Raw genomic sequence first — 24,718 nt, forward strand, 5'->3', positions numbered from 1 at the left:
TTATTTCATTCTGCTATTACATGTATTTACCATTTGTTCACAAAAAATACAGCTCTCTCTTGCTTCCCCCAACGTTTCATTGGGTTCCAAATAAACCTGAGTTGATAGTTCAAGTTAGTATTTGCAGGACATTCAGGTACAGAAGTCTGAAGCATGCACAGAATGGTATGCTGATTATTAGTGCCTTAATATTGTGTTCTATGGGGAAATGCCACCAATTATATTTTATAACTTCACAAACATCAGTGGTGTATGGGTCCTTATCAGAATATTTGGGGTTATTTTGAAGACACTACTTGAAATACTGAGAGGTTTTTCAGAAAGCATAGTTGAAGCACACACAAAACATGCCACAATCCCATTTCAACAAGGTATTTTTTGTTTACATTAAGCAGTGTTGTAAACTTGATTAAACTTACAATGCAGCTTGCTTTGTCTAAGAGGGGTTATGTGGATAAAAATGTAAATGAAACCATCCAGTGGCAGGGATAGTAGAGGTTCATAATGTAGTAGTTTCTGGAACACCATGACCTTTCAAAATTCATCTCTGAAGTCTGAAAAACCCTTAATTGTGTGAAGTCAAGTTCAAAAGGGCTAGAACAATCTCAGGCAGCTGAAATTGGGTGGTGCTGGCTAAGAATATGGGAATTTCTCCCCGTTTTTTCCCCCTAGACCAGCTGCACATGAACATGGCCGCACATGGTATGTGCTTACAATTTTTTTCTGGCACACAGTAGCATACTGTTCTTTCATGGTGAGGAATCTGAAACATTTTCAGCCATTCAGGCCTATGCCAATGCGGATGTTCATTTGACACAAGCACACTGCACATTGTTTCAGCCTGGCCTGCTCCCATACTTCTCCTTGGGCCTAGTTTTCACAAAGAGCAATGTATTAAAACTTGCACAACTTCAGGCTATGCATGAGCTTAAAAGCAGGCACAGTCTTCTCTTGTTTGTGCTAAACGATGGTTTTGCTTAGCATTACATGTGAATCGGTCAGTTTGTACAGTTGGATATAACATGGCACTTGTGAAAATTCAGTGATCTGGACTTTAAACTGCAAGGTAGTCAGTGGCACTGTTACTGGATTAAGGTACCACTACCTTTGAAGCAGAAACAACTGTTCTCATGCATAAACCTATTCCTAAGATGGTGTTACAACCAATGGGTGCTTCTACTTTGGATGTACTCATGCACAAGCAGGTGGATCCAATTTCAAGATGGCTGCAGCCAAAGAACTGCTAGTGCTCCTGACATCCTGTCCACTGCTGTTCTTCAATCCTAACCTTTTAAGAAATATTTGGTGCTGAGCTGAGATTTTATGTGTATCAACAGAATCTCAGCGGGAAAAACCTGATTATCTGATCTCGGGGTTTCTTAAAGAAGGCATCAAAACGACTCAGAAACATACCTTTAAAAACAATCTCTCAATAATTCCCCCCACCCAAAGCACTTATTCTGATTTGTCTTTTATAAAGGCATTAACATCTAGATACTGTGTATGCTAAAGAAGAGGAGAAGCACATAAACCATTAGTGACAATCTGCCACCGTGCTAGTCTAATGTTAACAACTATCAGCAATCCTGTATACATAACATGTGCTAGCAGGGAACAGGTAAACCATAGAATAGTCTTTGGTTAAAACCCTGTAAATTAATAGCAAATTATTTGCACAAACCCCTATTTTCTTATTCAGACATTTTCTTTACTGTGAAATAAAAAGAGCTGCAGAGTACAGAACATCTTTGCCTTTTACGAAAGTTAATCACAGTTCATAGCACTACTAAATTTTTGATGACAACTGCATTACCATTCCTGCCATTTGCAAATGGCACTGGAGCTAGCAGGTGTGTCCTTTGATAACTCTTCTGAATGCAGTGCAGAGTTTCTCAGCAACACTTTCAAGTATGTCCAATGCTGTTTTGCTAAAACTGAAAGTATACAATTTTTCTAAAGGCAGTTTCACAGAAATGGCATAGCTATACAGATGACCGGGTGTTTGTTTTTTTAAAGCACAGGATTTAGAAATATGGGCTATTGTCTCATGATGAGGAGGAAAATGTGAACAAAGATTTCCTTACAGTCAAACTACTTCTGAGATGATCATGTATCTTTATAGTAGCATCTCTTAACAAATGAACATTTCCTTTAGGAAAAATATAGAATGATTTTAGGTGTTTTGGAATTATTAGACAGTAAAAACTGCTTCAGTTATTAGCATCTTGCTCTGGTTTTTGTGCTTTTATGCCAAGTCCTTTCAGGTCTGTTTCTTCTTCATCTGTACATGACTGAAGAGAGCACATTTGCTTCAGAAATATGAAAAAACTTAGTTTTCCTGTTTTTGAGTAATACAAATGGTGCTTATGCCTGTGAAACAGAGAACTATTGCCTGACAAGTACATCAACCACAGCTTTACAAACCAGAGGGCAATTCAACAAATTCTTCTTTCACTGTCCAAGCAAGTTGTTAGGTCCAGTGGTCTGTTGTTGACATAAACTTATGTGCAATATTAGAACACAGCCAAAAAGTATCTGCTTGGCAAGATTACACAGATCTTCAAAAGTAAGTCTTTACATCACTTGAAATATTTGTCCTTTCCCACCAATGACACTAGTCCTAGGCCACTGAAATATGTGGCCTTGTGATTTCTTTATTGAATGTGATAACAAAATACACAGGAAAAAACATTTCACTACTTCTATGGGAAAGTCCCAGAAAACGGCACTACACAAATTTAGATTTTCAGAAAAGTCACCTCAGCACTGGCCATTTATAGGGTCCATTATATTGAATGAAATTTGTGTTGGGCTCATTTGCTGCAGCTGAGGCATTCTTGCTTCCAGGGTCTTCTCTGTTGGGGACCCTACTGACTGATTCCTTTTCCGCATCATCTGTCCAATACCCATCATGGGGAATCGACCTCTGCTTTTCACACAGTTAGGGCTCCCCAGAGGATTAGAGACATTATTTAGCTGGGTTGGAGAGACAGCTTCCTCTCTAAAAGAACTGCTCTTTTCGTCATATGTGAAGGACAGTTGAGTAGGATGAACTGGACTTTTAGTAGGACTGGGAGAAGTTCCCCCTGGCTGGAAGAGCGGAGACAATGTCCTTTCACTGGAACTTCTCCGACCAAAATTGACTGGCGAGCTTAGCATTCGATACTGATGCGTGGGAGAAATTTGGTCTATTTGGTCCTCTCTGTCGCCGGTTTCAAAAGAATGCACAATGTTCAGAATTAAAGGAGAATCCAAATTCTGGCTGCCAGGGCTTGAGGGCTCTTGCTGAGGCGAATCTTGCCGCTTGGTGAGCCTTGGGGTTCTTGGAACAGGTTGCTGGATTTCAAGGTATTCCAGAGAATAGGAGGTGACACAACCTGTCTTGGCTGTAGCTGATTCATGGAAGGGGCTCAAGCCACTAGGAGAATCTACAAAACAATTTTTTTAAAGAGTCAAGAAAAACCTTTCATGGATCCCCCCCCCCTCCCTGAGACAAGGCCAGCTATAAGTCATCAAGTGAGAAACCGCCTGAGTGAAATTCAAATCCTAAACATAAACATACCCCCAGAACAATACAGTAAATACAAGTTTAATCCAAAATGTGTTTTCCCTTAAGGTGTGTTATCCTGCTTATTCCTTCTCTACTTTGTCTTACACTTTGCCTGCCTGCCCCATCAGAAAGCTAACCTTTCTACTATTCTCATTTCTCTGTTCTGTCAAGGCTGTCAACCCCCTTCTCTCCCCCCCGCCCCAAGGGAATCTGTGGTCATGTTCCTTCCCAAGCTAATCAAACCTAAACCATTATCCGGGACAGAAAGAAAGATAACTGTGCACTAAGAAGTTTGAATAGAGGAAGGAATCTTATCTGAAAAGCCAGTGATGATTCAAACATACTGGAAGTCAGGAAACAGAACATTTCAGAGCATGCAATTATCCCCAAACAAATTTGTCTTTCTGGGATGCATCTTGATGTTGAGTGCTGTAAGTCAACTGCTATTTCACAACTTATGCAGCAGTGAATGTGTATTTAAAACTGCCCATGCATGATGTGGCTAAATGTGACTCACTGATATGTATATCTGTGCAATACACCTAGTTACGAATACATGCTTTCTGAGTTTATAATGTACAGTTTTATATTTACATGTAAACAATATTAAGTGTACGTGCAAAAAATGTAAAATATGGAATGGAGCTCTGCTAAAACCATGCTCTTAACAGCTATTCTTTGTTATGTTTGTGAATGGCCTACACCACTAAAATGAATTATAAAATCAAATGGCAGAAAAAGAATATGAGTGTGGACCAAGACCAAACTTAAATACCATCCCATGCCTCTTGTGGAACAGTTTACATGACAGGTCTCCTGTCATGGCTTCCCCAGGGAATTCTAAGCTGGTAAGAGTCCTGAGAAAATATCATCACCCTCATCAGATTACAAGTCCCAGAATTCAAATATTCTATACCCCCAACTCCCTGCCACAATTAGGATTCCCTAGGGAGAGATAGTATGTGTTAAACAAGTTGATGGCTGTTATCCTATGCATCCTTACCGGGGAGTAATCCCACTGAACATAGTGGGACATATACCCGAGTAAAGATGAACTGAGTCACACTAAAATGCTGCAAGCCTATATGCACTGACCTGGGAGTAATTCCTGAACACAGCAGGGCCAGCTTCTGAGCAGATATGTACAGGATGGCAGTGAAAGTCTGTGATATGCCCTAATTTTCTCTGATCTGCAACTTACAAAGCAAGTCTAGATCACATCAAGAAAGATGTGGAAAGATGGCTCCACTTACCTTTCTCTGGTGCACCACCCTGGGTAGCTTTGTGATCATTCAGCAGAGCTTTTGTAGTCTGTATCTGTGTCAGAAGGCAGGTAGGAGGTTCTTTGTAGGTGGGGGAATTTTTCTCAGATTTCTTCAGAAGCGGGTGAAGAGGCTCTTCCTTCGTTTCCTGTTCCTTGACCTTTTTGTCCTTCAAATTTAAAAGCACATAAACAAAAACGGTTTGGTTTGTTGGAATCTGCTTTAGAAAGCTTCAAAAACAGGTGAAGTAAAAACACTGCTTCTTAACAGCATTCCAAGTTTGAAAAGGCAGCATTAAGTTAATGGAAGCAAGTTCATCAGGCTGGAAAAGGCGCCCCAGCCCTGTTTTGGGCCTAGCAACCTTATGTCCCCTTTGGATCCCTCTCCTTCCTGCGAGTAGTGCAGTTCCAGTAATTTGCCACCGTGTGACTTTCTTATATCTTCTTTCTCCCAAAACGCAATTCATGTGTCTGTACATGGAGGTTTCATATCATACCAGTAATAGAACTAGGATGGGAAAGTAGGAGCAGCTTTGGTTGGGTGGAGCAGAAGGAAAACATCCTGGGAGGTTGGTGGGATTTACAGCACCTCAGGTCTTGGTCTGTACCACCCACCACCGGCAGGGATGAACACAAATTGATGGTGCATCAAGCTAATCATCGTAAATAATTGGCCAAGAAGTGAAAACTATGTGACCCCCCCAACTGCTATTGAAAATTGAAGGATTCCAGAACACCAAGGTTACAATCTGACACCCAGATTTATAGAAGAGGATACCCAGGTTTCGTATGCTCTGAGATGAAAATAAGGAGCCTCCATCAACAGCCTTGAAATCTAGCACTTGGTATTGATTGGCATGTTATCAGCTTATGTGTTTAGCTCTGATTGCACAGGGAAGGATGTTAACTGAAGTTCAGCAAGCTGTCGGACTAGAAGCTATGACAGCATTACAAAGAATTACCTAGGATTAATAACAGTTGGTATAATATTTTATGTAGCACTTTCAATGTAAAGCATGCTTTATAATTTTTATCCAATCCATCCTCATGACAAGTATTGGATATTGGTCACTATGATTCCCATCACTCAGATGGTGACACAGAGATGTCTCACCAAAACCACTTGCACTTTGGATTCTGGTATCTAGTGGACAGAAGAACCTTCTTTTGCATTTGTTTTTCCCATTATTAAAATGATGCAGAAGAATTTTCTGCAAAGTGCAGGAGGACCCTAGGAGCTGTCTGGCTGCATCTCCATAGTAACGCTCTGATGCGCTTTCATGTATCTCTTACGTTCAGAAAAGCTCTTTGCAAGTGGATGTCCGTAGCTGCAAGCTCGGCTGAAAAGGATGTTTTGTCTGGCTGTAGTAGCTGAAGAACACTGAGATGTGTGTCTCGTTCACATGTCTGTATCAAATGAAATTATCGAGGGGCCCTTAAGACATGCTACCAACAACTGCTGGTTTCAACTACATACATGTGCTGATGATAAAGTTTTGCAATAAGCCAGAACATGAGACACAATGGAAATTGATTTCCCCTCCCCCCTGGCATAATTATTAAATCTTTATATGATCAAATATCTTAGGAGTCACACACTTTCTATTAGTTTTTGATTCTATCCATTTGGGCTGGGTGTATGTGCATGGGCACACATATTTCTGTATGTGTGTATGTATGTATCTCTGTATGTATCTGTTGTGTCTATATATAGATGTACATATATGTCTACATACAAAAACACACACATACACGCCAGCAAATGATTTTGAAAAAATGTGAAGCAAAAATATTTACTGGCCCAATTAATTTAATAAAAACACAACACCACAATTAATACCATTCTTACCAGCAATCTTCGAAAAGTATTCTTTCTTTCTTTTTTTTTGCAAGTATTGCAAGTTAAATTACAGCTGTAATTACAACTGTTCACATCAGTCGAGTTACAGAAGCAGAAGCAGAATGAGCTGTGCTCTCCTTCAAGAACAGAGAAGGAAGAAAGTGGCTGCATTTCTGGACTGCTGCCAGAGAGAAGCTATGTCCTAACCTGGTTGCTAAACAACACCGAATTGGAGGTTGACTTCTAAAGCAGAATATCTATTTTGTTTTTCAATGAGCTATGACGGTTCATTGTTTTTAAGGTCTTTTTATTGTATTACTTCTATGAAACAATAGAGGGGCAATTCCCAAACAAAGCAAAAATGAAAGGGGAGCTAATAATTAGATTCATGAATTAAAATTTTCTGGTGCCTTGCTATATTGTCCAAATATTTAGTATTCAAAATAGCCTGTTGCCTGATATAGACTCCATCCCCTGGGATGTGTGCACCACCAACTCTGTGTATCCTTACATCAGCTTTGCACCTCCGTACAATTGCCCTGTATGATCAGCACACTCTCTCTGAGCCGGAGCCAAAGAGCTGGATTATGGCTCTTGTGATAAATACATGGCATCAAATACAATGGTTCCACTTAGGTAAGTAGGGGGCAATTAGGGAACATGGCATTACAGCAAATGTTGGGCAAAGTGTTCTCTGCCATTGAATTATTCCTTAAACAGAATCTGTTTTGGGAAATGCTGAAACTGCTCTAAATGAAAATAACAAGCTGTGGTGCAGCATTAGCAATAGCTTAACAGTTGCTACTTTAAAAAAGAAAAGAAAAGATATCAACAGCATCTACTGTCGACTTGTATTGACTTTGTTTCTAAAAATGGGGATAGTATTATTTCCATTGATTGATTGATTGATTGATTGATTGATTGAATTTATATCCCACTCCTCCCTGAGGATATATTCAGCATTTGCCAAACTGGATTACCCCATGTTGCCTTGGCATGTTTTGCAGTGAGTCATATGGTAAGTTTCTCTTGCACAGCCATCCTTCAAGAGACCTCTGGGCATGACTTTTTGTTTGTACTCTTTGTTGAACCAAAGTTGAAATAACAGTCAAGGGAAATGTCCAAGTATTGCCTGGTTCCAAATAATTGTAACCTGGTTTACCTCGTAGGTGTCCTTGTTTGACTTGTATTTTTCTATCCGACACCAATGGTTCATGTACACATTATCGGGAGCTTCTGTCTTCTGGAAGGATAAATAATAATCGTAAGGTATTTGTGGGGAGAATTAGAGCACAGATTAGTTCAAATACTTGTTTAAAAGAATTGCAATCACTACTTCCACTCTAAATATTGGGGTGGCCAGACTGGAATCTACTGGTGGGTAGGTAGGTGATTTGCATAGTTTGGCAAGTTCTGGGTTAAGAGCATCAACATCTAAAAGGCTTCCTCCCTATTCTAAATTAGGCTGCTGAAATAAAGAATGACTCATAAAAAGTCAAGAGTGGAGTTTTGACCTGGGCTGAGCATGTGGTTAGTACTACTCTGCGTTCTGAAAATATGTCCTTTCCCAGAGTCACTATTTTGCACCTGGTTCCTCCTCCTCAGGACATTAGTGGGTAAAAATCAAGTAGATCCCACAAGCCTGAAGTCTGCCCTCCTCAGTTATTATTTGACAGTATAGTCTAACAAAATTACAATCTTGTAATTGTCTAGTAACAGGTTAAGTCCAAATAACCATGGTAGGTAAACGGGTATAGGACTGTAGCCTCAATCTCACAATTATTTTACTTCAGAAATTGCTGTAAATAAATAGTCAGCTATACATCTTCTTAACATGCTTCCCTCCCAAATATAATCATAACCAGGGATGCATTTAACAATTCTTGTTACTCACAAAAATAATCACCTTCAGGTAAAACGGAAACCAATCAGATGTTGGTAAACAAGCACTAAGCATGGGAATTAAATTATTTAAAAAATGCAACCAGTTTCCTTGATGCTTGAACTGGAAAGCCTCTAGGGCACCCAAATTCTCTTTTAAACAAGAAACACCCAAAAGGCAGAGGGCTTACAAGCAACTTCCTCATTAACTGCACCTCTACCTACTTTAACAGAAAAAGAGTCAACCATCATGTAGCTCAAAAGGACAGGCTAACAATTCCTTCCTGATAATCTTTTATATAGCTCTGAGGTAGCACTGCTGGGAGTTTGGACTTTTCAAAGAAGACAGAGATAACAGAGGAAAGTGCTCCTCATTATTGATGGAACCTTCCTCGTATGGAAGAGGATAAAGACTGGGCCCTCTCAAAGTGTGTCACAGGTGACAGCTACAATCCATTTCTTTAATCTAGGAGTTTCAGATTGAGGTGACAGTAACTGAGTTATTGTGCTGGTGTTCACTGTCTGATAGAAATCTATCATGGTCACAGAAGGCTGGCGAGTTATTTTCTACAGGCTCACAAAGCAACCTGGTATCACAGCGAGTTATTAAGATGATAGCTATTTCACTTTGAGCAATGTAACCAGCTTCTGGTACACCAAATTGCTTTTATGAACTAGTTCTGATACTTTGCGTGTGATAGCGATGCAGACGAAAAAAAGATTATTTAAACTGAGATGTTCTGAGGAGAAAATGTAAAAAGGAATGAATCTAGCAAAAATAAAATCAATATCCCCCCCATGCAACTCTTGCCTATAAGATGACAACATGTGAAGAGCAATTCTAACAAAGAGCCCAGGTAGTGCAGGGCAAAGGACTCAACAATACATCTGCAGCCCTGCTGGAAGGGTGGAGTGTAGGGTTGTTGTTGTTTATTGTTGTTGTACCAGCACCATGTTGGCGCAGCTGAGGGGCTTGAGGATGGGGACCACTTGTGGATCCTTAAGGCTTTGGATCTAGTTTCGGAGTTTTCTACCTGGCTAGTAACCGCCTTCTCAGTTAGCAGAGGCCAGAGGAGACACAAGCACTCACCATTCTAACCACACACACCCCAACAACATTTGGGCTTAGCATTCTGGCCTCAGTACGTTAAACGGCTATATCAGTTAAAAATCTGACCAAAAAGTTGCTTCCAAATAATTGTCTTACACACACACACACACACACACACACACACACACACACACAATTTGTTAGTACAGGTATGACAAAACCTGTGAACGGCAGGTACAATTTTGAAAAGGTACTCTTCCCCTCCCCTTCTGCACTTAAATTCAAACTTATATCAGTTTTTTAAACTGATTGATCAACTAATACTCTTATGATGAATTAAGGTTTTTGTTTCCAACATAGGGGACAGCCCCAAAATGATAGTTATTGCTACCTCTAAGAGTAAACTCAGGTGCTGAGTGGCAAAATGACGTGGCCACCGAGAAACAAGAGGGCGGTATCAGAAGGCTCCGTGAAACCCTGACATTTGCAGAAATACAAATTACAACTGTTTAAAAAAATTTCTCTCTTTTAACCACCCCCCCTGCCCTTTATAGCTTATAATCTCTTGGAGGACATGGCTACCTGGTTGACAGCAGGGGCATCATTGCCACTTAGCTGGATGTTGCAGGAGCAGCAAGTGAAGTCAAGGCAGTGTGGCAAACTGGCAAGAGTGCTGGGACTGGCTTTGTCGGTGAGCCTGTGCCGTCTGACCTTGCTGCTGCTCTGCCCTGGTAAATGGCAATGCTACTGCCGCCGCCGCCGCGAGACTGGGTCTGCCTCCTCACCTCTTACACTGGAGACCCCACTTGTAACTAAGGCTGCATACACACTATGCCTTTAAAGCACATTCAAAGGGCATTCCCCCCCCCCCTCAAAGAATTCTGGGTTCTGTAGTTTGCTATGGGTTACTTTGAATTTCAACTGAGAGAGGTAAACTACAGCGTCCAGAATTCTTTGAAGAAACTGTGGAAGATTGGCAGATGAAGATGATGGATTTTTCGGAGCTAGCCGATCTGACTGGAAGAGTCCGCGACCAGAAGGAGGGGGATTACCAGGAGGAATGGATGAAATTTAAAGACTATTTAGTTAAATATATTAAGTTAAATTATTTGGAAAAGCTTGCAAATACCAGATAGGCTTAGGATCTAAATATGTAATGTGATAAATTAATATGTTGAAATGCCGAATGAGAATGAAAGAAAGATGTTAAGTGATTAAGTTAATTATACGAGATTATTGGTTTTGTAAAACCGTTAAAATGATATACACTGAAATTCAACCAGGGAGATACAAGGAAGTCATTTAACAATGTCAATAAGATTGGTTTAAATAAGGTTATGATTTATGTTTGTTTGTTCATTTGTTTAAAAATTTCTGGAAAATCAATTTAAAAATTTTTTAAAAAAAGAAGGTAACAAATGTGCTTCGAACATGCTTTAAAGGCATAGTGTGTATGCAATTTACCTAACTTAGCAAAACAGTCCCTATATTAGGGGGAAATTCACACTTTTGTTGTATATGCATCGTCAAAGCAACAATCAGTGGCGGATCATAAAATCTCTGTCCCACCACCATGAAACTTCCCCCTGATGTCCATGGGAATTCTATGCAGGAAGTGAATGCAAAGAATGGAACAGATATATGTCCTGAAGGAAAACAAATAATAAAGATTTATTGCATGAGGTCATAGGCGAGAACTGTTTTGTTTAAGTGGCTTGTGCTGAGAGCTAAAAGGGCACACAAAGGTCAAGAAATGCTCTACAGGCTTTTACTTTCCAGTGCCACTTTTAAAAATAACAAATAAACTAAAATCACTAGGTTGCTTTGACTTGCTCCCAACTCACAGAGCACATCGTTTTACTCCTTGCTCTTACTTTCTGCATTTTAAGGACAGTTTTAAAATAGAGCTACGCCTTTGCTATAATAATAAAGACACTATAATGCTACGAGAACCTGCTTGGAGTGAGCTCTTTCTCCAAGGTTATAAAATTAAACTCTTCTCTGTTGCAAAATTAATGCAAGGTGTGTTGTCTCCTTAAAGAAAAATATACACATGATTCCTCCTAACTTTTAATACATCATTAAATAGTTTACCATGCAGATTTTCTTCTGATTGAATTAACTTCCTTGCAAATGTCCATGTGACGAACCATCATCAGTCAAGTATCTATCTTTCAGTTTAGCCCTCACTAGAAACGAGGACTCCAGCCTGTTATCATTGCTCCTGCGCATGTGCCAGCCATGCCTTCATTCTGGATACTCCATTCTATACCCCCCCCCACAGTCATCTGGTCCTCCCTGCACCCCACAACAGACACTCCATATTCTGTGGCCATTGGGGTTTTCTTCTTTTTTGTGGGAAGGGTCCCCTTAAGTTTTTTAAAATCTACTTTTGCAAATCTTGAGGTTCCCCAGAATGAGCTGGTAAGCTCCCTCTTGTTTTTCAGTAGCCCCATTTTGACTACACTGCCTTCAGAACTCAGCACCTGAGTTCAAGTCTTGGGTATTATTATTATTATTATTATTATTATTATTATTATTATTATTATATTGCCCTAAACCCAGGGGTCTCAGGGAGGTTCACAGAATAAAATCACGATATAAAACCATAAAATACTTAATAAAAATAAAAACAACCCAATAGCCCCTCAACACACAAAAAACCCCACATTTTTAAAGGGCATAGGATATAAATCGTATCAACCAAACTTACTCTAAGGCCTGCCAAATAGCGTTCCAGCTTCTTATTAAGCAGGATGTAGATGGCCAAAGTGTGGCAAGCCCGGTTGGAGAGGACGGTATTGATGACATCACTGTTCTTATAGCCAAGCTTTTCAGTCATGTAGAGCAGCACACTCTGGCTGATGTCTTCTATGTGGATTCTACATGAAGAGAAAAGGGAAGGGGTTATTTTCCCCCTCCATCTTCCAGGGAGAGCGTCACCAGGGAGAGGTGACAACAGACATGCTATATAAACCTTAATGGCCACCATGTAACAAGAACTATATACTGTTTTAACCAAACTGATGATAACAAAGTTGTTGAGACAATATACTTTTTGTTAGTTTTAAATTCTGCACACACTTTGTTAAAATAATGTGCATATAAAATAGCGCTGGAAATGTTTTTTAAAAAACATTATCTAGTTACAACACAAATAAATAAATAAATAAATACTTATATGCAACTATTTTGAGGGGAAATGTTTCTGTAGCTTGCATCTTCCCCTCATATTTTTCTGCTGTGCCTTCTCATTGCTTCAGAATACCCGCAAGACCAATAAAGGTGCTAAACAGTAAGCATAAGTACTATATATAATGTTTAGTGCCCTAGAAATAGCACATCAAGAATGACAGCCTCCCTGGGAACCTATATTTGATTTGTTATCACTTTGGGCCAAATTCAAAGTGATGTTAAATGTTCCTTTGCATTTAACACGCATGTGGGTGTTTGTTTGTTTTGTTTAAATGCAAATAGCACCCACTGTGGAAGCTGGTAATTATAAGGATCACAGCAGATGGAGTGGGGTTTAATCCTTTCCTTCCTCTGCTCCAGCCCCGATGAAGATGGCTTCTCCAAAGCGGACATTTGCAAAGAGAAGGAAGTTCCCATTGGCACCACAAGACATGGTGATACACAGTGGTTTACATGGAACTATAAAAGGCAATTAGATCAATTCATGAAATATCAGTAATTACTAAATGGAACACCCTCGTAGAAAGGCAGACGACCTCTGGATACCAGTTGCTAAAGGTCAAACATCATTGTTTGGAGATACCTAGAAGCATTTGACTGGCTGCTGTTGGAAACAAAGACAATGGACAGGAGGAAACTTCAGTCTGCAATCCTAAACACACTTGCCTGGGAGTCACTGGCGGAGGAAGGGGGATGCGGGGGGGGGGGATGCGGTCCGCCCCGGGTGTCATCCTTGAGGGGAGGGGTGACATCACCCCCTGCCCCCGGGTGCACAGCATGTGCACTGCTCTAGGTGCTAGAGCAGCTGCTGGGAGTAAGCCCCACTGAAGTAAGCTCCCGCCTCTGCTGGGAGTAAGCCCCAATGAATTCAGAGGTGCTTATTTTTCAGTAGACATGGACTGGATTGTGCTGTTAAAATGATCAATAGGGCCCTTAGGTTATAACGTTAGTTCAATGACTCATCTGCTTCACACATTTTGCCTGCCATTCAACATAACACACAAAAACAAACATACACACCCTGGCTAAGGACTGCTTGAAAATTTTACAATTTTCTTACATGGAAAACAGTTCCACATTGGAAAATGCTTGAAAACCAAGCTGGGCCAACACATTTGATTGGGGCATATTCTGACTGCATTCGTGCTTACGCAATGAAATAGATTTATGTGTGATCATCATGGGTGACGATCTACATACACTATTTGCTTTTTCTTCCTATCTGCAAGAATGAATGAATCCATTTATTTCAGTCACTGACCAGAGTGTAACATATACAACAACAGAGAGCATACAGACATAAATAGATAAAATTAAGCTTTATGATAATAGACAATAAATAATTCAGATATAAAACAGGTAAAATATAGAAGTCAAAACCTTAATCACGAATTTAAAACATATTAAGTCATTGGCCATTTGATTCTCTCAAAGTTTGTCTCCTTAATTTTATAGCAGCAGCAGCAGCAGCAGCACAGAATTTAGCCACTTTTAAGGTAATCTCTGGTTCCCTTTCCTCTATTAAGTATTTTAAGTAATTCCTATCTGCAAGAGATATACTGTGTAGAAAACTCATAACATCTAAAGTGCCCCAGAGAACAGGCAGTGGAACAACAATGTTTCAACAATGATTTATTTCATCCTCTGATGCACCTACTAAAGCAGCCATTTCTCTCTTGCAGTTTGCACACTTTGCGAACTTTTGTTGGTTAGAAGCAGCCAGCCCATGAATTTATTGGGTGGCTACAATAAGACTTATATCCATCACATAAAATCTGCAGTAGATGCTTAGAAAGGTACCAGCCTCCTCTGCTGTATTAATATCCATCCATGTGTTACATAACCCTCATTACCATAGTAACTAGCACCTCACAATGATTAAAGGTTTTTATCCTCACAAACCCCTTTTTGAGGTTGGGAAATATAATCCTCCGCACTACAGGGCTGGGACAAAGGCACTGGGGAAGCAACACGACTTTGCGCAAGGTTTCACCAGAGATTTGGGGCTGATCCAGGAATTGGTCCTAGCAACCCTAAAACCATTGCAGAATACTAATCTTGCTCCCTGCTGCTGAGGAAATATCAGAGACTGAAAAGAATCAAAAGTGAGAGCTGGCATAGTAAAGCAAATAAGGGGCGAGAACTGAAAGCCAGACAGTAGCAGGCAGTGGGATGGTGCAATTAGGGCAGTGTTGCTCACCTGCCTTCCCATCACTGCTGGTTCCTGAGAGCAAAAGGAGGAGGGGAAGGGAGCCTGATGGCAGAGCCAGTCTGATGCACCTGCCAACACACCTGCAGTGCGCTGAGCTCCCCATGCACCACCCGGTTCAGGAACCTGCAGTGATGCTCACGATGAGATGACAGGTGAGCAACATAGCCCTGTCTGTGCTACCCTGCCAAACACTATTGGAGCCAGAGAGTCCTCAATCCAAATTTCCCTGCAGCTGCAGACATACTACATTGATGCAAAAGGACTCATGCTCAGCCTTTAACTTAGAATCTTAGCGTTGGAAGGGACCCAAGGGTCATCTCGTCCAACCCCCTGAAATGCAGGAATCTCAGCTAAAGCATCCATGACAGATGGCTTAACCACTTAACCAGTATATAGTCCATTGTTTTGATTTCTTTTTCCTGCAAATGTTTTATGTTGCTGTTCCTCATCCAGATCGAAGATACTCTTGTACCCAAGTATTTTTGTTCTGGGAGGGTGGTAATGGTAGAATGGCAGAATTTCAAAGTCATTCTTGGTCATGACTGGTGTTCTGGGAACTACAGTTCTTAGGGGCAAATAAAACTCACGTGCTGGCCATCATCGCAGTACACGTACCAACATTTCAAAACAGGAGAGATCTCTTGGACAACAGAGACAAGCTTTTCTCAAAAATTCTCCAGGCTCATAAATGCCAACTAATTCAGAAGTGAGCCAAGGGGAATTCACCCATCATTAGGGCTTATGCTGAATTTTGCAGGATCAGAGTGTGAGAGATAACATTTGGGATCAGAATTTTGCAGGATCAGAGTGTGAGAGATAAAATTGGCTTCCAGGTGGAGAAATCAAAATTAGAAACAGAACTGTTAGAACCCAATGCTAAGAATCTGTCAAGAATGTACAACTTGTTGCTGAAATGGAATACACAAGATGAAACTGTTAAATCAGCTATGATTAAGTGGGCACAAGACATTGGTCATAATATTATGTTTGCTGACTGGGAATAGTTATGGACCACAGGTATGAAGTTTACGGCATGTAATGCCTTAAGAGAGAATATTATGAAAATGATCTACAGGTGGTACATGACCCCAGTCAAGCTCGCAAAGATCTACCACTTGCCCGATAATAAATGCTGGAAATGTAAAGAAACGAAGGTACCTTTTTTCACCTTTGGTGGATGTGCCCGAGGATTAAGGCTTTCTGGGAAATGATATATAATGAAATGAAAAAGGTACTTAAATGTACTTTCCCCAAGAAACCAGAAGCCTTTCTCCTGGGCATTGTCGGCCAATTGGTGTTAAAGAAAGATAGGACTTTTTGTGTGTATGCCACTACAGCAGCAAGAATTCTCATCGCAAAGTATTGGAAGACACAGGATCTACCCACTCTGGAAGAATGGCAGACGAAGGTGATAGACTATATGGGACTGGCTGAAATGACTGGCAGAATCCGAGACCAAGGGAAAGAGACGGTGGAAGAAGATTGGAAGAAATTCAAAATTTATCTTAAGAAATATTGCAAAGTTAATGAGTGCTAAAATGTTGAGGGTATAGAAAAAAGGGGATTACAGCTTTAAAAGGTAAAGTAAAAGAAAAGAACAAGGGAAAATTAGATAAACTTAAGGAGGAGGATTTGCTGAAATTAATTTGGAAATCGGGATGCAGAAAGGGGAGGTATGGGGAAGTCGGTGAAGTAAGGTTTAAGAAAAAATGATTTGAAATTATACATGTTTGTTTATGTGTTTGTATGTCTGTATTGTGTATTGTGTATTGTTTGTGTTTACATAAAATGTGAAAAACCAATAAAAAATTTATAAAAAAAAGATAACATTTGAAAACACACACACACACACCCCTCCTCTGGCTCACTCAAGCAGCCCTTCCTCATTCAAGCAACCCTAATGACTTCAGTGGAACTTTATCATGTTGGTAAAACAGCATTATCTTGCACAGTTTACCTGTTTGGATATGTGACATTATTCAGAACTTTTCCATTCTCATTAAGCCAACGATTCGCTAAGGCTTGTTGGATGTTTGGCCTCTTTGTAGGATCTGGCTCTAGCAGAGATCGTAGGAAGTTTACAGCCGCTGGAAAGACATTAAGGAGAGAGGAGGAAAGTGTCACAGGTTTTGCAAATCCTTTTTGTAGATGATTAATTACAAGAAAGCAACTTAACCAAAAACGTATCAGCTATTACCCCAAACGTAACATGAATGGTATTCAGTATGAATTAGAAAAGCACATGGTTTCCAAATGGAAGACGCATCACCTCTAGAAACCTGCAAATATGGGCTGTATCTTTTACAGAAATAGTGTAAATAGCTCTAAGACCACATCATATGAAGCTACCTTAAACTGAGTTAGACCACTGGACTATATAGCCCAGTACTGTCTACTCTGACTGGCAGCATCACTCCAGGGTCTCAGGCTTTCCTTATCACCAGAACCTTTTAACTGGAGATTGCAGGGTTGATCCTGGTAAACTGACATGCACTTTATACATGACAAAAGTAAGCATTATGGAATCAAATCAGATGCGTCACGAACAAACTGAGATCGGCTAAAGAAGTCCATTATAGTGATCCCTTCAGTAGGTAAGACAGATATAACAAAACAGTATCTTATATACTATTCACAACTTATAAAGAACGTGTACTACAAATTATAATTTTAGCCAGTTTAATGCTGCAAAGATTTTGTGAAGTAGTTCACGGTAATTATAATGTGTACATGAGGAACAAGGCTTTGTTCTACATTACCCCTTTAAATACTTAAACAAATAAATTAATTAAACACACTTATGGTTGCAGCCCTGATGAATCTGGTTTCTAACTCCTATTGAAATAATGGCAGTTACTTCTGTGTGGTTTCATCAGCCTGATTTATGCCAAGAACAGCTCTTGTGTTTATACAAACTGCTCACACCATCAGTACATTGTCAGCTTTAAGCATGGTAATTTATTTCAAATGTTTTTAAATTAAATGTATGTTTATATATGCCTAAGCTTAAATCAAGAGTCTGACACTTTCTTCTGTGATTTAAAGGAGGGTCACAAAGCCCAATCTTAAAAGGGTCATGTGCCTTTTTAAGTTAGAAGGCTTTAAAAAAGAAAGAAAAAAAGAAAGATAAAAAACCAAGTTGGTATCTGAGCTACAGAAAGGCTCAGTAGTACAAAACCTAAGACTGTGATCTCTAAATCCAGTGGGATAAATCTTGCTCTCTGACTGTATAATTAAATGTGTGCGCCACAAGAAATTAATGAGGCTTTGCACTCAGCATAATAACTAATTTCTGCTTTGCATGTCACTTGTACCAAAACAGCCGTCACATGCAACTGTATTGAGTGGCCCATCTGGTGCATTCTCTAGTGACTACAGGAAACATTTGGAGAGGGTGCCAAAATAATCTTGGATGAGTTCCACAACAAGTGCTTGGAAAACGTGACCACAGCAATACTCCCCCCCTTTTTTTGCTATAAAGAACATCAATCCAACTAAAAGCGCCAGATTCCATGTATTTCTGCACCTCACGTGTAAAGAGAGCTGTTCATAAGGAAGATTCGCAGCAGCCTAAACAGACTGTGATTTTTCCTTTACTAAAGAGAAGATAAGTTTGCCTTTAAAAGGCTACCATCTTCATTCAGCCACATTGTCATCCAACCTTCTCAGCACTATGCAAGGGCATTCCCTTAGCCATATTCACACCAGGAAATGATGTCACGCACTTTCCACATGAAGCCAGGAAAAGGAAATACATGTTCCACAACAAATCAGGGTGCCAGGAAGAGAAAAAAATAAAATAAAAGGCTTGTCCAATAAATCAGGATTGAGTGGTATCTAATCAGAGCAACAACAGATTTTTACAACATATAATCTGAACTAAACATTTTGTAAGAATATTACTTTTGCTTCACTGGGCCTGGAATTTAAGGCATTTATTACATCAGAGATTTATGTGACCTGAAAATAATTCATGTTGGTAGGGTTTTTTTGGGCGGCGGCGGGGGGGGGGGATGAAGAGGTGACTGTGTGTGACTTGGGGGGCAGCAAGATCTTGATTCCTTTCTCCCTGTAAGGCACCAAAGGGGAGAGGTCTGAAACTAGGATCTCCAGCAGCCAATACCAGTACTTCCCACATCACAAGTGCTCTTGATCTTCAGAAGGCCAGGATGTTTAGAACAAGGAAAAGGGTGTCCTCTAGGCTCCATCTCCTGCCTGAAAAGAGCCAGGCAAGCCAACTGGGTCACACCATAAGACCTTGCAGCCATGTCAGACCACCAGTTTGCATGACTTGTCTTAAGCATACCTATTCTGCCTACTCTCCTGCTTTGCTTTTTCTTGACTGCCACAAACTGTGACCCTTGTCTGCTGTTGACCTTGTGCCTGCTTCTACCCTCTCCACCCCCCTATTATTGCCTTGGAACTCACCTTTCTGTTTTGCTCTGGCTCAATACTTACTTCTTGATCTTTGATCCATGTCCACTTAACTTGCCAGTGACCACCATGCCAATTGTCCCTGGTCTGTTGGTCCTCATATGCCTAATCTGGTGCCTGACCTCCTGTTGTACCTAATGCCTTTCTGCTCCTTGTCTACCCATGCTCATATGGAACCACAGGTGCATCCTGTCCTGGAGCTAGGAAGAAGACTGACAATCCCCTTTCTTCCTGTCGTAATAAATCCCAGCTTCCCCTCCCCTTATGATCTTTTTGACAGTGAAAGGGCAAGGTCTCCTCACTACTTAAAGGGAAGGGGGGTGGAACTGAAAGAAACTGGATCCAGAGGATGCATGACAGGATATTTCTCTGGCAGACTGAAGGCTACACACCTGCACAATCTTCAGACCTTACAGAATTTTAGGAGCTGGAAGAGAATGCAATACACACCCATCTTGCATCAGATGTGAAGTGCACATGAATGTGTTTTGAGCCACTCATATGCATTTTAAAGGGGCAACCAGCAAAAATATGTGTGTGAATTTCACATGAGATGCAGGGCCTATGTGTTCTGTACCAGTAGCCTACTCAAGAAGAGAACTTTGTCATATGAGTAAGACTTAAGAATGTCCCACACACTGTGTGTGTGTGGGTTTTTTTTTAGTTTAGTTTCAGGTGTCACTTAGCTTCAGACGCTCAAGTTAACTGACCCAGAGCAAGGCAGGGAAGCGAAAGTTGGAAACACTTGTTCTATGCTAAACATACAACAGATGTTCAGTCTACCTCTTGAAACCACTTTGGCAAAATACGGAGCCACTGTTCAGAACCAACTGAATGACTGGCATGCATTTATTAAGCTGCAAGTGTTTCAAGATGGAACCAAACAATCCAGGTCAGCCTCCTGTTTCGGTGTGCAAAATGGCCAAAGGTCACTTCCTACGTTATGAGTTTTCATTCAGGGGAGTTTTCACTCCTGTGAGCAAAACTGTCATGCAGAAAGAAAAACCCATTGTCTTAGGCCCACTCACAAAGTAAGCCTATGTATGGATACAGATCCTGCCTATAATATGGGAGTGCAACTGCTGCCACAGGCTTCATGTATGGAAAGTGGCCCTGACTTAGACCAGTTCTGTGTCTAAAAACACTGCAATAAATTACCCTTGCTCCACTCTGGCAAGTGACCGAGCAGCAAACAAGAAAATAAATCCAGAAATACAGGCCCCTCCTTTACAGATGCCTGCCTTGTTATGTGCATGTTTTACCAAGACATAGCTTCCCAGGTGTTTTCTTTGCTTCTTGCTCTAGCAGAAACAGAAAAACTGCACTGCTAGGGATGGGAATGATGTGTCACTGAAAGATCCTGTTCTGACATTGGTCCTTCCCACATGCACAATGCACTTGCAAGCGTGAATCACAAACCCAGAGAACAGATGCACAGCCAACATCTGAGAAACTTTCTGAGCACATGCGCTCTTCATAAGAACCACTTCGAATTTCTCCAAGCTTGTGCAACACAACAGGATAAAAGAACAACTTGCCGCTTAGCTGGGATGCAAATCATCAAAAAAAAAATCAAACTATTGTCAAAAAGCGGACGCAAAAAGCAACCAGTGTGGCACAGATCAATCAGCTTTGGAAATGGAGCCCTGTGTATCTAAATCTTGGGAAACTGTACCATATTAAGTATCTCTCATTTTTTGCTGCAATTTATTACTATTGATCCATTTTTTAAAAAAAAGATGTGTTTATTGGGGTTACACATTTTAGGTAATACACACACACACACACACACACACACACACACAAAATACAGCAAAAACAAAATAAATCGCATGAAAGAGGGTTGACATCATGCCAGGAAAAACAAGAGAGAGGATACCAAGGAAGATCAAAGCATATCATCACATATGCTACAAATTTCTATACCATAAACTCAGTTAAGAATATATCTATCAATTATTCCAAAACAACACAACACTTAAGGGCAAGCAGAATACATTAAAGAAACAGCAATTGTAAACACCAAAATTGGTCATCTGAAAAGAGGCTAAAGAACTATAAATCATTTTCATAAGAAGGCTTGCTGAAAAAACAAAGTCTTAATTTGGCACCAGAAGCTCATTACAGATGATGCCAACTTGATTTCAGTAGGCAGAGAGGTCAGTAATTCCAGAGCCAATTTATGGTCTCTGCAGGAGCAACACCAGTACCAAAGGGTCAGTTTCTCTCTTCATTAAAATTTACTCCAATTTCTTTTAATGATCTTCGTTTCTTTTCTTCTAACTCATTCTTGTATGCTTGACCTGTTCTATCTTCTTTATAAAAGCGTCTTTCCCCTATTTTTTTTCTACTGCTATTTTATATTTTTAACTACTAACTCTTTTCTGATGTTTACTCTTCTTAACCTGAGTATCTTGCTTTTGTTCCTTTTCTCAGCTTCATTCCTTCTCTTTCTAGAATCATAGAATTCTAGAACTGGAAGGTACCCAAAGAGTGATCTAGTCCAACCCCCTGAAATATAGGAATCATGCCCACAGCTGTCCTTGAGTGCTCGAACCACCAACCTTCTGGTTAACAGCCCAACACACTGGCCCACTGCACCACTGGAGGCATCCATTCTTAATTCTGCTGTCAGTTTGGTGTTTTCCTGCTTTCCTTTTGTTTCATCACTTCACTGGGTTCCATTTCCTTATTAGATCCGGTGTGAGCTACCAAGTTTTGTTCTTCATACAATCACATAATGTGAAGTAACCTTAAAGCTCATCTAATCTAAGCCCTGTGCAACACAGGGAATTTACTGCTATGGCATCCTTGATAAGAGGTCATTCATTCTCAGCTTTATCATACCTAATGTGAAGATGGTGGTCCCAATAAGCAGAACAGCTCAGCAAGTGACTTATACCCTTGCACAATGTTTCTGTCCCATCAGATACCCCTGCTGGCAGCTTGCATCAGTGTAGAAAAGTACACAGTAGGACCTATCCATAAAATTAGCAGCTCTGCACATTATGGCTGGTGCATGGAACAGCTGCCAAACAGAGGGTATTTCAAAAAGGTACCCTGAGAGCATGCACCAACAAAAGCCAACACACATGAGTCCAATATACAGCTCCCATTGATCCACCAGTGGGTTAGAGATAGTGGTGAAGTCTTCACTGGGGATAGACATGCTAGTTGTTATTCTTTATTAAACTTATTAATTGCCTTACAAACTGTCTCAATGTGGCATGGAATAAAAAATAGGATGCATCAGTACAAAAATCACATAAAATGTAAGGTTTAACACAAAATAAGAGCAGCCTGTACCAGTGATCACACCAATAAATGATAATACAGTAAACAACACAGCTACCCCCTCTCCTAGCAACATGGCATGATCACAGGACCCAGGAAACACGAAAGCTTGCATATTGCCTCCTGCACTTATGTGTTAAAGTGATGATCGACAAGAATTGTAGGAAATTCTCATGTATATCACGAGCTAATGTGGTGGCCTCCAGATACTGTGGACTACGCCCTCTCATCATTCCTGACCATTGGCCATTCCAGCTGGGGCTGAAGACAGCTGTAGTTCAAAACATCTGAGACCACCACTTTGGCTAGCTCTGATCTAATGCAATTGTTCACAGGAGGATCTAGCATAATTGCTGTCTGGGCTGCCTGTCTATAAGAAATGAGTTAGCAATGTCACTCAGCAGCCAAAGCCTCATTTTAATTTAGCTTCCATGTTTACCAAGTTTGTTATAAGACAAATAACATATCTGTAGTGTTAAAAACTCAGTGGTAGCTGATGCTCATTAGGACTGGTAGGGCAGCCAACAATAGATAGAGCCAATGACAGGCGGAGCTGAGTAATTCTAGTTTTGTCCCACCATTCTCCTCCCTGCTGAATTCTACAAGGGCAACAATAAGACTAGAGGAGAGACCTTACCCTGGGACTTGCTGTTAAGTAAGAAGACAAGCAGGTGGGGGGTTGGCCGAGGGCAGACTGGGGTTGGTGCGGCAGCACCTCATTTGGTCTAATGGACAAGCCTCCACTGTAAACTGCTATAAATGCTAGCACCTAATTCTTCATGAAGTTGGCTTAATGGACCATGCATTTGCCTACCATCAATATACCATTTTTCACAGTTGATCCCTGGGATACAAGCAACTATGCTGTACCGATAAATCTGAGGCATATGCATTTTCAATAAATTCTGCACCCGATGCAATTTGAAATGGGGAGGAGGGAAGGCTTCAGAATAAAATGGGTACACAGTTAAAAATTCAGTGCTCTGTATGAACAATCCTTTTGGAGGTAATTCCACTAACCCTCAAGTTTTTTGCAGATGGAACACATCTGAAGCTCAGCAGTCATAAAAAGAGAAACCATGAATTAGTCTGAGGTTTCTGCCAAGTTCCACAATTCTGGAATCCATCCCATTTAAAATCACTAACAGAATAACAATATTTCCTGAAAGGCTTTGTGGAAAGTCGTCTTCAAGAAGGAGGGCTGAATAGCCTACAGAAAATGTTGCTATTTATTTGACATATTACTTTGGGCTGGGGGAGGGGAGATGCATAATGGTCAGCGACTTCTGGGCTTATATATAGCCTGATAAGCTACCATAGACTGGTAAAAGCCCTGGGCTCAATTTCTGACATCTCCAAGTAGGGCTGGGAAAGACCCCTGTCTGAAACCATGGTGATCCGCTGGGAGTTTCCTACATGCTCAAGCCTCAGAACGCTATCTGAACCCAGAAGGGAACATCAACCCCTGTGATCAGGTGGGCTTCATGGAAGCACCCTGTTGGTCAAAGTGGGAAACACAACATTGAACTAGATGGATCTCTGGACTGATCCAGCAGGGTTATTGCTTGCTGCATTTAAGGTCCCAGATTCAAGCTCAGATCAATGGTTCTGAACTGGAGGTGCACCTTCCACATCTGAATTTCGGGTACAACTGCCAATGACTCCAGCTTGGTTGTGGCACACAAAAACAGCAAATGGGTGTATGGCATTTCAAGCCTAGACACCACATTAGTGGCTCCTCTCTTTTTTGTCTGGTTCTTTGTCTATGGGGAGCCCCAGGCAGACCAACTCTGTGTTACAAATATGTCTGCAAACATGACATGAAGGCTGGCAACATAAACCCTGTCATGTGGGTTGCAGACAACTGCAGTGCCTGGAGACAGTCAGTTTGTGTATCCTCAGCAATGACCAGAGGAGAAATGACCTTTGGGAGGAGCACAGAGAGAAGAAACGCCATGGTGCATCTGCAGGAGACAAACCGGACCCCTACACCTGTCTCT

At 40.7% G+C, this 24,718-nt stretch overlaps 1 protein-coding gene across 1 annotated transcript in view; it reads right to left on the minus strand.

Annotated features, from left to right (window-relative positions):
• The window catches only part of HUNK (hormonally up-regulated Neu-associated kinase), a 57,541-nt gene continuing 32,823 nt past the window's right edge, over positions 1–24,718 (minus strand). Inside the window, exons 6-10 of the mRNA XM_081199532.1 lie at positions 16,948–17,077; positions 12,297–12,465; positions 7,814–7,894; positions 4,804–4,981; positions 1–3,428 (exon numbers count right to left, since the gene is read on the minus strand). Of these exons, the coding sequence (XP_081055658.1) occupies positions 2,761–3,428; positions 4,804–4,981; positions 7,814–7,894; positions 12,297–12,465; positions 16,948–17,077 (1,226 nt within the window). The 3' untranslated portion in view covers positions 1–2,760. The remainder of the gene's footprint in view (positions 3,429–4,803; positions 4,982–7,813; positions 7,895–12,296; positions 12,466–16,947; positions 17,078–24,718) is intronic.

The sequence above is a fragment of the Podarcis bocagei genome (assembly GCF_964188305.1).
Source record: "Podarcis bocagei genome assembly, chromosome: 6".
In the NCBI taxonomy this organism is placed as follows: Eukaryota; Metazoa; Chordata; class Lepidosauria; order Squamata; family Lacertidae; genus Podarcis; species Podarcis bocagei.